Raw genomic sequence first — 17,628 nt, forward strand, 5'->3', positions numbered from 1 at the left:
TAATTTGATAGGAATATGAAGGTTATATTTTTTTTGAGTTTCGCTTTTAAGGCATTCTGCCCCTTCTGTAATATTTTGGTTTTAGATGTAAGCCTTTTGTAAAACCTGCCCCGATCCGTTAAACTGCCATCCTGTCCTTGCCACGGCCATTACCACGCTCCCGTCTCCTGCTCCACCTTACACAGTGGCTGGCTTAGATGAAATGCCATGGATATCTACACGCCGCTGGTCCCTCAATCTCTCTACATGCCTGTGCCCTCAAAAGAAACATGATGGTCCAACACAATTCTGCCGCCTAGCTTTAATGTTTCAGTGCCCCCGCAGCCGCGCGGCGCTGTGCCGCGGCTGGGTTCGAGGACGGGCCCCCTCGGCCCCAGCGAGGACGACATGTGCACGGCGAGCCGGAGCTCTCCTCCCGGCCAAGGCTGATGTGCGGCGCACGACCTGCTACTTGCCCGCAGCCTGTATATGTTCACCGCGGGCGCGGCGTGTTTCAACACCTCTGCTCACCTCATAGTGCGGGCGAGCGGTATCTCAGGGTACTTGAGGGGTCCGAGCGGCTTCCTTTGGACGCAAGCTGTAACGGCCGGTCTGGCCATCCAACTTAGCCTACATCAACTACATAGACATTCCTGTTCAACCTTAATACCGTTTCATGGGAATTCAACAGCAATATTTGGTGGACATTGCAAAATTTTCCTTCACTTTTAAGTATTAAAAGTTTATCCTCAGAATTCAACTACTACAAACAGAAAGACTTTACTTCACTTGCAACAACAAAATTTTGAAACTGAAACAAACCAAATTAAGAAAATCTCATAAATGCTTCTGCAATCTATCTTCATATTCACATCATAACTTGGAACTTGTTTCAAACTGACTTCATGTGTCATCCCTGGAGGAACTTTTGGGGGGGGAGGTCTGTACCGGGCGGTACACCTCCACTCCGCTAATTTAAAATGTGCGCCTGTTGAAACTCCTCTGCTGGAGGAAGTCTGAACTTTATTGACGGTATTAATTTTCTATCTTCTCAGAAGATGTCACTACCTGTAAATTTTGGAGTTTTAGAACTGTGTCATTTTTGATGTGTTTTTGTTTCGCTTGAAGTAAGAAGTGTGAACTTTCTCTTCTAGAGGACACTACTGAAGATCTACAATAGTGCAACCTAGTGCGGAGTCAAAGAACTATTTTTTTGGAGAAAATTTAATTTCAAGAGTTTGTTCTTTGTTAAATTTCTTTCTGTCATTGTTTAAGTTGGCAATATTTACCCCTTTCTTCCCCTTGTTATGAATGTATCCAATCCCGAAATTCTTCTATTAATTTCTGACCAATCTGGTGTATCTTCCCCCAACTTGTATCGGTTGCGGGGTCCTACCCAATAAAGAATTTGTGGGAGGGTGTTTTCTTTCCCCTAACGACTAGAACCTTCCGCGAGGGTATATAAACTGCTGATTTTAGGGTCTCCGGGCCACTTCTGTTCCATCTTTCAGTGCGTAAGGTACTCAGCAGGGGGCGGGAAGCGCCTCTTTCTTCTCCAGCCGTTCAACACAAGGTAATGGCCAATTAATAACTTCTTTCGTTGCTAGATCAGCAGTTTAACTCTCGGGGCGGGATCTAGGCCTTCCACCATGTAACTTTCCTTTAAAATGTAAAAACAACTGGTATCTATTCTATTTTCAAACGACATATCGGGATAGAGAGTGCTTAACCCTCTCGAGCTCCCACTCACATCGTCTTGAGGTGAACTTATTTTTCTCAACCAATTCTTCCGTAATGTAATGTAAATTGCTATTAAGTCACCTCTGTAGTATGGGATTAGCCCTTGTATTAACGGCCTAGTGCCAAGTAGGTCTTAAGCAAAGTGTATTGGGAGTGCAAGTTCGCCTCCTCTCAAATTGTATTTTAGAGGTCATGCATTAACCTTCTTGTCATTTAACAGACCTCAGTAGGTTGGGTATTTTACCCCTGTGTATATGTCCTTGGAGGACAGCTTAAAGGTGGAGTTCGGAGTGGCCTATGATAGGCTTGTATTTTAGGGGGAAGTTGCCCTTTCTTGAAAATTGTGTTTCTGCCTCAAGGAGGCTTTTGGGTGTAATTGGAAGCAAATGTTTCTGGCATGTTTGGGGGTTTTCGGCCCCTTTGTTGTATGGTGTTCATTGTAAGGTTGGGCTCATGGCTCAAGAATTATGTTTCTGACTTTTGAAGCCCCAAATGGGGTACCTATGTAAATGTATTTTTCAATCGTGTTTCGGCTACTAAGTACCTGTTCTATTTGTTGTTACCTAATTTTGAAAAGAAAATATAACCTTGTTAAATTTTAAAATTAATTTCACTTTAGTAGCTTGAGACCTATTCACCACCCAGCACCTTCTTTCATGCATAACTACCACAAAAATACGGTAACATTTTGAATAAACACAAAATGAATTTCCCTTCAAAATTATGCGTTTTCTTTACCACAAACACCAGCAAAAATTTACGCATACACCTGGTACAGACTTCTAGATTTTTACAGTGACTACAATGAAACTTCAGAAACAATACCAAAGAAGCAACTGGATATTTTGAACAAAATGACCTTGAACCTAAGGAAGTTATTGTGCTGATAATGCTTCGGTAAACTTTAGAAGGCATCATTCTGTTTACACAATACTGAAGCATCTATTCAATTGCAGCTCCACTGTCGGCAGTCCTCATGATGGATTTCCGTGGTTTCCCATTTTCACACCAGGCAAATGCTGGGACCGTACCTTTAATAAGGCCATGACCGCTTCTTCTCCACTTCTAGCCCATTGTCGCCATACAATCCATCTGTGTCGGTGCGATGTAACGCCAATTGTAAATAATAAAAAAAGATAGCAGTGTGAATTGTACCAAGAATACTACTTACTTAAGGAAATTATTCCTTGAGTGAAAGACTATAAATTGCCAGGAAAGACTGGATGAAGTTTTGAGATCTTTTAATGGTAATGCACCCAAATTTGAAGAAAATAGAAAATAGTGTTGTGTATATTTTTTCACAAATTAAATATCTCTGGATTGATGAGGAAAAACAGGATGAGATCTGAACTCATAAAAACAGAATATGTCATGTAAAAACTTTTCTTAAAATTTGTAAATAGATAAGGAAGTTTTAAACAAAAGTAAAGGGACCAGTCAGTAATCATTCACAGAGTAACATTAAGAATTATGCCTGGTGTTGTTTTTGTAACATTAAAAAGGTTGTAACCTATTTTAATTGTTGGTTGTTAACAAACTCATAACAAGGGTTTTGATCACATTATAAAGAGTCTGATGTTGAATAGAATATTTTAGCATTTTCTTTCATTAATTACCTGAATTTCAGTCCTTGTAAGTTGGCAACTCTACAAGGCTACAACTTGGAATGAAGGTCCCTTAGCCTTAAAAAAGGTACCAACACTCGCCTGGTGTTAAAATGGGAAACCACAGAAAACTACCTTTAGGGCTACTGACAGCAGGGTTTGAACCAACTATGTCCTGATTCAAGCTAACAGTTACACGGTCTGAACCGCAGAGCCAATTCACCTGGTTATGAAAAATGAGCAACAAATGTATGACAGAGTGGGAAGTAGAAAGAGACATTTGAAGTACCTAGTAGAGATAATGAAACATTTCTTTTTACCACTTTGAAAACTTAAGTATATTCTCCGAAAAAATAAACAGGCAAAGAAATAAATAATGAAAAACGAAAATGAAGGCCCAGTCCCCGAGTGAGTGCAACTTTAATGCAAGGCTCAAATTGTGAATCTCAGAATCATTTATTTGGAATCATTAGATATAGATATACCGGAACCTACCGTACAACCTAAAAGAACATATTCAGAATTTAGTGGTTCAACCCAGAATTAATAAACTAACTAAAGATATCTATATCTTACCTAGCAATAGTAGTTCCAATTCTATTTAAATTTCAATGTAAATAAAACATATACATTGAAAGTTCCATTTTACTTACAAAAACACCTTCATCGTAAACCACATTAAGATCTTCCAGCGTAGCAGGCTTTTCTGGATCACGGATTGTCCGGATTAGGTCTGAAAACATATATTTTAAACTTTTGTAAATATAACCTATCATTCACCAAGTGTTATAATTTGTCTTCATAAAAAATTTAATACAAAATTGTGTTTTATAATCAAGTGATTTAAATGCAGAACTATTTGATGATGTTATTTGATATTTTTCTTTATGTCTCACTAACTACGTTTACGGTTTTCGAAGACGCCGAGGTGCCGGAATTTAGTCCAGCAGGAGTGCTTTTTACGTGCCAGTAAATCTACTGACACAAGGCTGACATATTTGAGCACTTTCAAATACCACCGGACTGAGCTAGGATTGAACCTGCCAAGTTGGGGCCAGAAGACCAGCGCCTCAACCATCTGAGCCACTCAGCCCAGCTTGCAGAACTATTTACTGGTACATACATTTCAAAGTGAGATTTACTGTACCTATAAGCATAACTAGTTCCTTGAAGCATACAGATTCCATAAGGAATACAACAGCAATTTCAGAGAAGCAATTTCAGCCAAGCTATATTCAGATACACCCAGGATGAAGAGAAAATAATGGAGATATCTCATAAAGAACATATTTATATCAATATAAAAAGATTAGCAACATCATTCACTTGCTGGTTAGTATAATGTGTTGGTCTTCTGAGTGAATGAAGGTTGCCATTTATAGGTTCTCAGATGGTTGAAGAGACCAATTCTATAACCACAAGGTCTGCTTTAATCCTGGCACATAAAACTGCCAAACTTGTTGTAGAATCTGGTGCTGTTTCTTCTCTGATTTTCTTGTTCTTTTCTACAATCTCTTCAATACGACTCATGTATTCTGTTGTTCAAAACATGGGCCCTCATGGGTAATACATTGGTCAATTAGACACTACAATCAGAATACATCCACATGGAAATGAAATAACAGAATTCCTGGAATATTACACTATTCTTCAGGCAGAAGCTTGAGTTTCTTTAGTAATACTGGAGAAGAATATCTGTTTCAAACCCTGGTTTTCCAACAGATCAGAGAAGTCCATTCAGGTCAGGCGACTAAGGAAGAATTTTAATTTCATTTTTTTTTTTTGCTAGTTGCTTTACATCGCACTGACACATACAGGTCTTATGGCGATGATGGGACAGGGAAGGGCTAGGAGTGGGAAGGAAGCGGCTGTGGCCTTAAGGTACAGCCCCAGCATTTGCCTGGTGTGAAAATGGGAAACCACGGAAAACCATTTTCAGGGCTGCCGACAGTGGGGTTCGAACCTACTATCTTCCGAATACTGGATACTGGCCGCACTTAAGCGACTGCAGCTATCGAGCTCTGTTTTTAATTTCTTGTTTATCCTTCACGGTTATGAATTTCATAATTGGTTCCGTATTGAATTAAGATTACATATAATTTTACAAAGTTTACTCCACCTACTCAATACAGTACAATAATTGCAATATCTATAAATACCTTACAATATGTTATCAAAGGCCTAGTTTCGACCCTCTGTAGGTCATCATCAGCCTAAATAAGATACACTTTTGATTTACCGAAGTCCTAAGACAAAATTACATTGTGGAATAAAAATTAGACATATAAAATGGTGGAGTGGATGAAATGTTGATAGATAAAATTATGTTGATCAATGAAAAATAAAAAATTTCAGGTTTACATATGTTGCAAATAGACTGTAAGAATAGTATCACATTGATTTTCTACATTGATGATTAAAATTGCACGTTAAAAGTATAAAATGCCGGTCTGAATACAAAGTCCAGATCCTTCTATTGAATTCTATATTTGGAGTGCATCTTCAGGTAGAAAATTGAATGTTTGCATGTTGAACATTGGCGCAGAGGGTGTCTGTCTTGCTTAAGGTCCAATATTTCTGACACAGAAAATAAATGTACGAAAAATCATGTGACTTCTTATAATGGATTATTTCTGTGATATCCTCCATAAACAGTGATTTGATAAATTGTATTGACAGGGAGTCTATTATTCCCTTGACAAAACAATGTTTGCACCTATGGTTCTTCATAATCCTTAAAAGTTACTCCATAATTCGGGGTCATAATCAACCTACACATTTCTTTTTAAGAGATCTTTCTGTATGGCTGACTATTCAAATTAAACAGTCTTGGTTTTAAGTTTTCCCTAAGCACAAAAGTATCCCCATTTCCGCATTCTAGCTGCTTGCCAAATCACATCGATTACAGCGGTTCTCATCTGATCACTGAAGTTGTAAGACATGAGCGGATTTGTTTGTACTAAAATATGCTCATATGCATTTATTTTTATTGAAATATGGAATTATACATTGCCTGACAAAAAAGTTAAGCACCCAGAAGGAGTGGTTGAAAGTGCATGTTTCGCACTGAGCATCGGCGTTATGTTGCATGTTGGGGTTGGACGAGCTCTTGTGGGACAGGAATGTTGCACAGAATTAAGCAACGTCTCACTGCTCAGCAATATGTGCACATTTTACAGAATATTATGGTCCCTTCCATGTAGGAGCTTCATCTCTCAGGTATTAAAAAATTTCAGCAGACCTCTCTCCGATCCACACATCCCGATTAGTTCAGGAATTGATTGCAAGCCAAGGTCAAGTCGAACTTATTAACTGGCCTCCTTGTGGGGTAGACATGAATCCCATCGAGAGCCTGTGGGCAGAGACGAAGAGAGTAATGGCGGAGACCTGGCTCGATCCCGTGCCAAATACCAACAATGTTCTCTGGGATGTTGTCAGTGTGGCCATAACAGATTCCTTGGCCACATGCCTTGAATAGGTCATACACAACAGTGGTGCCACCCAAGGGCCTTTTTCAGAGCAACAAATAAACCCATTCACAGTCAATAATAGTATGATAAAACAAAGGGACTTGTGCGGCTTGCTACCATAAGTCACTGCAGGAGTAAAAATAAACAAAAATATTTTACCCTACCAAGACGTGAACTCTTGACAAAAGATGCGAATGGCTGAACTCATGATTTAGCATTCACGACTACCACCTTGGCTGACAGTGCCTGCATGTTTGGAGGCACTTTACAAAACTACAACACTGCCAAACAAAATATACGGGAGTGCATGATGAACCTGTACTGGTCTTACCTACATGCTCAATAATTTGTGATATCTGAAGCATATCTTTTCAGTTTTGACTCAGTTAATTTATAACTGTTAGGTTCTTCAGTCTGCCAAAACAAATTCTGAATAAATAGATTTATGAAATACCTGAAAAATAATACATATGGTAACAGAATTATACTTGAAAAAGTCCTTATTTATTCAAAATTAGTTTTGGCACACTGAAGAACCTAACAGTAATAAAGTAAAATGCTCAATAATCATAACTAAACTACAGTAGTTAAACATGAGGCACTCTACGTTGTAGAAACTCTTAACCTACAACAAAAGGGATTAAAGGGACAATTAGAAATTAAAGAATGAAAAATCATGAGAAAAATCTTAGGACCAAGAATCATAAATGGAACTCATTATCCTAAAACTAATAGTGAAATATGTATATATATACGTATGTATGTATGTATGTATGTATGTATGTATGTTGGGTATTCAGCCCAAAGGCTGGTTTGATCCTCCACAGCTCCACCAAAGGCTATCAAAATATACAAGCACATTTCCAAAATTACAGATGCAATACGAATGTGACAACTCCAATTTGCAGGGCATTTGGAATGAATTAACCCAAACAGACTTTCACATCAAATTTACAAATTTCTCCAAAACAAGGCCACTAGACCAAAGTGGTACAAATTATTAGAGAAAGACCTCACTGAATTAGGATCGCCAAATCTACAAGATTGAAAGGAAACCCAAAACATCAAACACGGGGATTTGAGGAACAAGAAAGGAAACCCACACGATCGGCATGGTCAGAGGACCAGAGATGTGCACAATCATTGAAGATGAACTACTGGGCAAAAAGGAAGGCCTAAAAATGTTGATTCCGCGTGGTCCTAGGTGACCCATTCACAAAGAAGAAGAAACTAAACAGTGATTGCTATTGAATAATATAAGAGATGGAAATAGGAATATTACTACGGAAAATAAATTATACAAGTTCATACAATGCGTAAGACATGACAGACCCTTGGACCCATGGTCAAGTAAAATAACAAAAGGGAGGTTAGAAAGTGGGCCTGCAGACAAAAGACTTGTGGGACCAGAATGTGGCACAGAATTAAGCAACGTCTCACTGCTAGGCAATGTGTGCACATTTTACAGAATATTATGGTCCCTTCCATGTAGGAGCTTCATCTCTTGGGTATTAAAAAAATTTCAGCAGACCTCTCTCCGATCCACACATCCCGATTAGTGACAAAAGAGTCATAAAAAGAGCAGGTGCAGAGAAACTGCAGCATTTCCCAAAAGAAAGGCACATCCTTGGAAACATTTACAAAGAAACCATAATACGAGCAGATACATAGAAATTGTAGCCTCCCCAATAATAATGTACTGAACCCTTTACAAAGAAACTGAAACACAAGGGGCTTAGAAATAAGTTTTTATGGGTGGTTTGAGGTTAAAGGGATAGTCTGGTAAAAAATGAAACTTTTTCCCTAATTTATCACAATTGGTCTCAAATTTTAAACATATAATTTGTGAGTATTATTGAACATAGATAAAAACTTACAACTCAACTGATCCAACAGTTCAAGAAATATGTTTTAAGGTCTTTCAAAAATCATCTTTTTATAGCATATTTACTTTAATGTGTTTGAAAAATCGAAGACTGTATCTCATAATATAGTCAAACAGTTTTGTGTAAGGATTTTTGGGTATCTTTTGTGGTGAGCTTTAAATTCATTTTCAAAATTTTGAATCTTTTTATGGAAATAATTAAAACATGTATTTATCAATATTTTGTTTCGAAATTTTTTAAAAAAATGTTCTGTAAGACTGTTAGCACTGTTAGTAGGAGTTATCTATAAAATATTCATCCGATTTGGAGAACATTTACTACAAAAAAGTTACGTTTAAATGTTCAATTTCACAAAGTAAAGACAAACACAGTTAAAGTTACACAACACAATTGTCCACCAATCCTTGCTCTAAAATCCACCTGGGCTATATGTTGTTTCTTCTTTTCTATTTTTAGCTTCCTCAGTGTGTATAGTCGTCAATCTGGAAGCATGTCGTCTTTTTTTTCAAATTCTAAACACTGTTTTGCCTTTTGCTTCCTTCGTCGTCCGTCTCTAACTTCGCTTATTCGCTTCTTATTTGCTGACAATGGAGTGGTTTCTGTTCTAGTTGTTTCCGTCAGAAAGCACCCTTGATTGAACTGTGAAACACCTTCTGTCACAGCTAGTTCAACTTTTTTCTTGGATATAAATGTTCAATAACGGACCATTTATATTGGTATTATATAAATACATCCTTTGGGCACTTTGACCAGATTATACTATGGAGACATTCATTTATATTTTGAGTCTTTCCAACAGTGGATTTGGAGAGAATTGTATCGGATGCCAGCTTCTGATAAACTGATATCATCCTAACAACAACAGATGGTCTCAAAGCAGTTTGGATATCAGTTTTGTGCGATTCTGGTTGCTCTCCTTTGGCAAAGGCACGATTAAAGAAACACCAAGATTTCTTGTCTTTTGGATACTTCATGTGTTGTGGTTTCTCATCAGTGCTCATACAGTGGTACAGTGTTGCATACACTGCACTCTTCATTGCCATAGTATCTGGAGCATTGTCAACAATAATGAGTCAGGTCTTCAAACTTCCATGTGCTTTCCCACCGCGAGTCATGTTTTGTACCCGACTTTCCTTCAGCACATTTCTTAATCTTGTCCCAAGTTGTTTTGCAATATGATTCACACACTCTTCCTTCACAATTGCCATAAACATTGAGTTTCTGCAGGTGAATGTGTGTTTTGCAATCTCCATCAGACAACAGAATAGTGTAGCGGAAAACTAGCTTTTCTGAGCACTTCCATAACCTCCCCGCAGCTTCCATTTCCATGCCCGGAGATGATTCACTGTAGCTTCGATCGCAGTGTGCCTGGCGACCCACATACCGAAAATGAAAAATCTGGAATTTCTTCACCCAAGTCCCTCTTCCCGGCAGTGCACGAGTGACAGTACTTGGATAAAACTTCCCAATCAACCACTAAACCAGTCAAAATGTCAATCACTCATCCAACTCCAAAGTTACCATACTAGTAAAACATCTCTTATGCTAACTGTCATCGTAGCTGACTGAAATGTCAATGACGGAACCACCTGCAAGAACACTATTTTCCATTATATGTGCCTCGTTTACCCGCCTCCTTGATTCTTCCAAAATATGATTGGCAAAAACTTTCCCTTACAATACGATTCAAAATATTATAGTAAGTAAATCTGCTCATGATCTCATGATATTCACGTTCATGCCTAAACAGAATATTTCCACAGCATGTATGACAAACTGTGGTTCTGATATGGTTATACCTGTATTTCATTTTACATATTTTTACATATTCTTGGCAATAGTACGTATTTTTACATATTATGTAAAGAATGTAACATTTTTATACATGTATATGTTGAGTCCTCAGCCTGTAGGCTGGTTGGATCCTCAACAGCTCCACCATCAGCTGCCATAAATGGCCTAGGCATCACTGAACAGGTGTACCAGGAAAATGAGTGAGGTAGTTTCCTGTTGCTTTCCTCATTGAGTCAGAAATTGCTATTACACATCAGTCTGCCAAGCCCACTGAAATGCATGCACCAATCGACCCTATGAGCAACATTTTAACACCATTCATGGGAGGAACTGGCTGCATAAGGAATGGCATTATTAACATCGCTCATTCCTCAGTCACTTTCATTTTGTCAAAGCCAAAGACTGAGACAGATCAATGAAAGTAACCAAAATTGCTCTAGCCCATTTAAGATGACAGTGCCAAAACATCAAAATGGAAAACCTGGAGAAGTACTCGGTCATACACTGCACATCACGATAAAAAAGGTTCTTCTGTAAATACTAGGTCTCGCCAGCAAAGGCAATTTTTGTACACATCTAGGTAATTATTCAAAAGATTAAAAAATTGTGTCAGTTCATTCAATTTGTTAACTATAGTCCTAGTCAAATAATTGGCAAACTTAATCACATTTAGAATATATTTCAAATGCAAAAGTTGTCTTAAAAATTCCTTTAAAATTGGGATTTATAACCCAACACAGTGGGATCGAGTGCCTCAACTGCATACAACAGCACTAATTCTTTCTCAGAATCTGGGATGGCTAGATGCCTTTTATAGGTCAGACTTTCCAACAAACTGCCCGGCTCCATGGCTAAACGGTTAGCATGCTGGCCTTTGGTCACAGGGGTCCCGGGTTCGATTCCCGGCAGGATCGGGAATTTTAACCACAATTGGTTAATTTCTCTGGCACGGGGGCTGGGTGTATGTGTTGTTTTCATCATCATTTCATCCTCATCAAGATGCGCAGGTCGCCTACGGGTGTCAAATCAAAAGATCTGCATCTGGCAAGCAGAACTTGTCCTCGGACACTCCCGGCACTAAAAGCCATATGCCATTTCATTTTTTTCCAAGAAACTCCATGCAGTCTTGAAACAAATTCTAGGTTATTCAAGCTTTCTATCTGTTTGTAACATCATTAGTGCCGAACAAGAAGATCACCCACGTACTTTTATCTTTTAAAATATGAATGGGTGATTTCCCGCAATGTTGAATGGTTTTTCTCAGCCAACAAGAGAGTTTTATCGGATCAGCACCAAAAAAATCACAATGTAAATCCTGGAGAAGTACTGTCACACACAGCGCATCACGATAAAAAAGGTTGCCATATTATTTGTGTTACTTAATAGGGGTTTAAAGACAGATTCTATATTAACTTTATTTAGTAATATTTATTTGTTTCATGTTCAGGGCATGAGGGCAACAGGAAATTAGCTACAACAATACACTGTGTAATATACTGCACGATTTACACTGCATAACATTATTTTTAAATAAATGAAATATTTTGATTATATCTTTAATTTGATTATTTAATATACTGTCAAAATTAGAAAGTAGACAATATAAATTATCTAAAGCAACAATAACTTTGTCATAAAATAAGGAAGTTTTTAAAACCATTTTACTGTCTCACGCCGGCCCTGCGGTGTAGGGCTAGCATGCCTGCCTCTTACCCAGAGGCCCCAGGTTCGATTCCTGGCCAGGTCAGGATTTTTTGCTTGCGTCTGAGGGCTGGTTTGAGGTCCACTCAGCCTACGTGATTAAAATTGAGGAGCTATCTGACGAGATAGCGGCCTCGGTCTAGAAAGACAAGAATAACGGCGGAGAGAATCTGTCGTGCTCACCACATGACACCTCGTAATCTGTATGCCTTCGGGCAGAGCAGCTGTCACGTGGCAGGCCATAATCCTTCGGGGCTGTTCCGCCATGGGGTATGGTTTTTGGTTTTGGTTATTGTCTCATGATAACCATAAGTCATAATAAAAGGAATGTACAAACATTCTTGTAAATTTAGTGCTTTAATACTATTACATACCAGTATTTTATGAATATTACATATATAATTACATATTTAATTGATATTTACTAATGGGGCTAGAAATGTGAAGTATTGTAGCAGAGAAAAGATAAAATGCTTCATTAATAAGACTGGCTTGGGATTTGAGTAAAATACTCTCTCGTAAAATAAAAGCAGTAATTGTACAGATACTTAAGCAGGAGAATGGAAAGAATAGCAACAACCATCAAGGTGTTTAAGAAATTGCTTCACTTATAGCAGTGGATTTCTAGTCAGACGTGTTGAAAATGTTACAGCTCTTGGAATTCAAATATTGTGTGAATTCTCCACTCACTGTGTGGGAATGTCAACTAATTTGACTAGAGTCCATGTCACAGAAACCTACTTTTTGTTGAATAGCTGAGAGACAAGTATTTTTCGAAATAAAGATCCATATAAGCCATAAGATCCATTTGTTGATACTATGACACTGTCTTGTAAGCAAGTGTTAGAACCAACATTTTACAAATCTTAATACTTGTTCAATAGAAGGGATAAGCTAGTTTTAGTTCAATGTCTTAGCCTTACAAGAAGCTTCCCTCCAAGTCCAGCTCTAAGATCCTTAAAATTCTAATAAGCATTGGTAAGGTACTAGCAAGTTTAGTACTTTTTTTTTTTTTTTTTTTTTGCTAGTTGCTTTACGTCGCACCGACACAGATAGGTCTTATGGCGATGATAGGACAGGAAATGGCTAGGAGTGGGAAGGAAGCGGCCGTGGCCTTAATTAAGGTACAGCCCCAGCATTTGCCTGGTGTGAAAATGGGAAACCACGGAAAACCATTTTCGGGGCTGCTGATAGTGGGGTTTGAACCTACTATCTCCCGAATACTGGATACTGGCCGCAATTAAGCGACTGCAGCTATCGAGCTCGGTAAGTTTAGTACAAATACAAAATCTATTCTATCAGAAAACCTCTAAAGTGCATTTGGAATTCTTTTCAAAAGACATTGTAGCTGAGTGACATCACCAATACAGGATGGTCAGAAACAATGTGAACCAGGTATATGAGCGTTAGAGAATTGGTCATACTAATAAATAATTCTGACTGAAATAATTTGATATTTCGTGCTGTTGTCATATTATCAGCTGCTTGAAGTTAGCCAATCAGATTGCTTCACGGGTGAATTCAAATGGGTTTTGTGACGCACTTTTGCTAAATCTGCACATGGCTTAAAACTGACTTGAGAGCGCCAATCGATGAAAAAAGAAACTTTGCCATGGGAGAGCTCTGAACACCTGCCTCCGAGCTGACATGACCGCGCCATAGCATGTATGTTACAGTGAGTTCGGCTAAAACCCATGGTGTGTTTGTGTTTGATGCTGATTTCTCAGCATGGCCTTGAGCTGGTCTTAAGCCAGGTGCAGATACAGCAACAGCCTCCTGCATAGCTTATTTGAATTTGCCTGGGAAGTAATCTGATTGCCTAACTTCAGCAGCTGGTAAAATGACAACTGTTGGGATATCAAATTACTTTTTTTTTTAAATTATTTATCAGGATGACCAAATCTCTAACGATCACATACCTAGTTCACGTTGTTTATGGCCACCCAGTATAATCATGGTTAGAATTCTATGTAAATAAGAATATATTGCAGCCAAAAGGCCAAAGAAAGATAACACCTAAGTAACACTTATTACATCTTACTATAGTCTAATGTCTTAGTGACATTGTTCTTTCTGTGCACATTGTTAAGTGATATCTGTCACATTCTATGTAAAACCATTAGATTTATTGCAAAAAAACTAAGCTGTGTAGTTTCCTCCTTGAAAAATTGACACTTTGAGGCACGATTTTTCTAACGTAACGTAAGGGAGGTACATTCAGGAAAACTGGGTGGACTAGGGAGCGGTGATAAAGAGTACAGTGAATCTGGAAATCGGATGACATAAAAATGTTAATGTTCAACTGTAGAAGTACTGTAAAGAAAGGAATAGAATTTAATCGATATATATTTACTAGATATTGTGTTAGGAACTGAATCATGCCCGAGAAGTGACATTATGGATGCAGAAATTTTCTCACAGAACTCAAGTGTTTATTGTAGACAGAATAGGAACGGTATGAGGGGAAGTATTAATTCTGGCGAAAGAAGAATTTGTAAGCTATGACAAAGTTAACATGAAATTCTGGGTGTAAGGCTCATTTCTAAAGATAATACGCAACTTGATGTTTTCAGGGTAACATATTGACCTGGAAAGGGCAGATACATTACATAAAATATATTTCATTCTGTATTGACGTCAATTATAAAATCTCTTAATAAATTAAACAGTGGAAATAATGGCATTGACGCTGTGAGAAAACAATGAAAGGAATGCGCATGTAGAGGGTGATCTCAATTTACCAAATGTCAACTGGGAAGGCAAAGTGAACAACAGAAAGCATGCCCAACAAATGTGATCTGGGAAGGACAGCTGAATGGAACCAACTAGAGAGAAGAATATTCTGGACGTGATGCTGGTAAAATCACAAGAGTCTATAGAGAAACTGAATAAATAGTTTGTATAAGTAATAATGAAGCTGTTTCTGTTGTAGTTAAAAATAAATGTGATAGAAAGGAAGGTTATAAAACTAGGACTACTAGACAGTACCATATGATTTATAAGGTAGACATAAGGGAGTTTTTAAAAATTAATAATGAATAGTGGTAAATAAAAATGTAAGCAGTTTGTGGGATTCGGGTTTAAAGCAATTGATGAGGAATATGAAAACAGGTACGTGCCTTTAAAGGTCATAAGGAATATTAAAGATCCACTATATTATAACAGAGAAGAAAATAGACTGAGAAGGAGGTACAGGTTGGAAAGAAATATAGTTAGAAATGGTTGTGGAAGTAAGTTACGAAATTAAATCTAGTGAAGAAGTCAGGTAAGGATAACATGATGGCAAGAATAAATGGCTAAGTGAAAAATGGAAGGGTATGTATAGGTGCTTTAAAGCAGAAACAAGTTACAAGAAGGGCATTCTAAGAATCATCAATGAACAAGGGGAGTGTATATGTAAGGATTTACACAAGGTCGAAGTATTCTGTCAGCAGTATGTAATGATACTTTGTTGCAAGAATAATGTCCAGGTAAAGGTGGTGACTAATACTAACGAAGTATTGAAATTTGCATACGATAAAGACATTTCCTATAAGATACCAAAGTTGTAAAGTAGAAAAGCTGCTGGAACTTATAGTATTTCTGGGGATTAAAAAAAATGGAAATGGCGTATGGCTTTTAGTGGCGGGATGCGTCCGAAGACTTCGGCTCGCCAGGTGCAGGTCTTTTGATTTGACACCCATAGGCAACTTGAGCGTTGTGATGAAGATGAAGTGATGATGAAGACGCCACTTACACAAAGTCCCCGTGCCAGGGGTTAAAATTCCCGACCCTGCCGGGAATCGAACCCGGGACCCCTGTGACCAAAGGCCAGCACGTTAACCATTTAGCCATGGAGCCGGACATTTCTGGGGATGTCCTGAAGGCAATGGGTTGGGATATAGTACCATAAGCTGAAGTACTTATTTGATTACTCTCTGCATGAAGGAGCTATATCAAATATCTGGAGAGTTGCTATAGTAGTCCCTGTGTAGAAAGAAAGGAGGTGATAAACATAAAGCCGCAAATTACAGGCCAGTCAGCTTGACGTGTAGCATGTAAGCATTGGAAAAGCATTATTTCTGATTACATTAGACATGGTTTCGTGGTTGAAAAAAAAATAGAAAGAAGAGCAGAATAACATTATGAAAATTTTGCAAACTTTCAGCTGGGAAGACTTGAGAGAAAGGAGACGAGCCGCTTGACTAAGTGGTATATTCTGAGCTGTCAAAGGAGAGATGGCATTGAATGACATTAGTAGATTAGTTTGACCAGCGTTTTTAAAAGTAGGAATGATTACAGTATGAAGATGTAAGCTGGAATTTAAGAGAACAAATTGGGGCAAATATTCATTTACAAAAAGAGAAGTTACGGATTGGAATAATTTGGGAGATGTTTGAAATTTTTCCAAATTCTTTGAAATTATTTCAGAAAAGACTAGGCAAATAACAGATAAGGGATATGCCTCCTGTGAGACTGCCCTAAATGCAGATCAATGGTGAATGATCTTACACCATGTGATAAAAATCCTTATTACAGTGCCTTCAAAGATTCTCTCCACAGAGCACCGCATGATTGTTGAGGTCTCTGCATGCTGCTTGACAACTTTCTGTGTCTTCCTCCCGCATGCTTGTTGTCTGTCTGCTGCCCACTTGGCACTATAGGTGGACCTTTCTCTATCCTTTGATAGTACTACTCAATTGATTATTTCGAAAGTATGACTTAATGTCATCTAATATTGAATGACCTTGATATATTTCTCAAGTACCAAAATCACTTTAGGCCTAATTCACTTGCCACATGTACGCCCAGTCCTCAACCTGAAAGCTGTTTGGATTCCCAACAGGCTACATCAGCTGTCATATAGGTAGGCCTACCGCCTAGGTGCTCCTATATAATAGTATAAAGACATTCCCCAAAACCGTAAGCAAATGGTTAAGTTACCACAGATATATCTAGGATGTATATAAATACTTTATGTTTCTCGTATATGAAAATAGTCTCCTGAACTGAATAATAAACATTATCATCCTGAGTCAAAGCACAGTACGAAACTTAACCATACAATTATAAGTTAATATGCGTATACAGATTAATTCTGAAAATACTACTATAGAAATCTCATTGCTATCAATAGTAAATTATGAAAATCTATAACATTTGCAAATAGCCTACACGAATCATGTTAAGGTGTACCATTATTACCATATATTGTGTCCTTCAACTCGTCGTTACTAGTAGAAAGGTAATCGCCATCAACACATATTTGTCCATCATGATCGTTCAAGTTCGAATTTTCGGGTGACTGTTCTATGTTTGAAATATCACTTTCTGCAGTTTTAGCTACCCCCAGAATCGATTTCGACTTTTTCAAGAGAGAGACTAACATTTTACAACCATTACGTTACGACATAACCTCAAATAAACATATGATCTTTGTTTTCGCTTCTGGTGGCCAAAGACATTGTAACTTTG

At 38.0% G+C, this 17,628-nt stretch overlaps 1 protein-coding gene across 2 annotated transcripts in view; it reads right to left on the bottom strand.

Annotated features, from left to right (window-relative positions):
* galla-1 (cytosolic iron-sulfur assembly component galla-1) overlaps positions 1-17,628 on the bottom strand; it is a 63,146-nt gene extending 45,518 nt beyond the window's left edge. For both annotated transcript variants that reach the window (XM_067148488.2, XM_067148487.2), the window contains exons 1-2: positions 17,359-17,628; positions 3,977-4,056 (exon numbers count right to left, since the gene is read on the bottom strand). In XM_067148488.2, the coding sequence (XP_067004589.1) occupies positions 3,977-4,056; positions 17,359-17,542 (264 nt within the window). In that variant the 5' untranslated portion in view covers positions 17,543-17,628. The remainder of the gene's footprint in view (positions 1-3,976; positions 4,057-17,358) is intronic.

The sequence above is a fragment of the Anabrus simplex genome, chromosome 5 (assembly GCF_040414725.1).
Source record: "Anabrus simplex isolate iqAnaSimp1 chromosome 5, ASM4041472v1, whole genome shotgun sequence".
In the NCBI taxonomy this organism is placed as follows: Eukaryota; Metazoa; Arthropoda; class Insecta; order Orthoptera; family Tettigoniidae; genus Anabrus; species Anabrus simplex.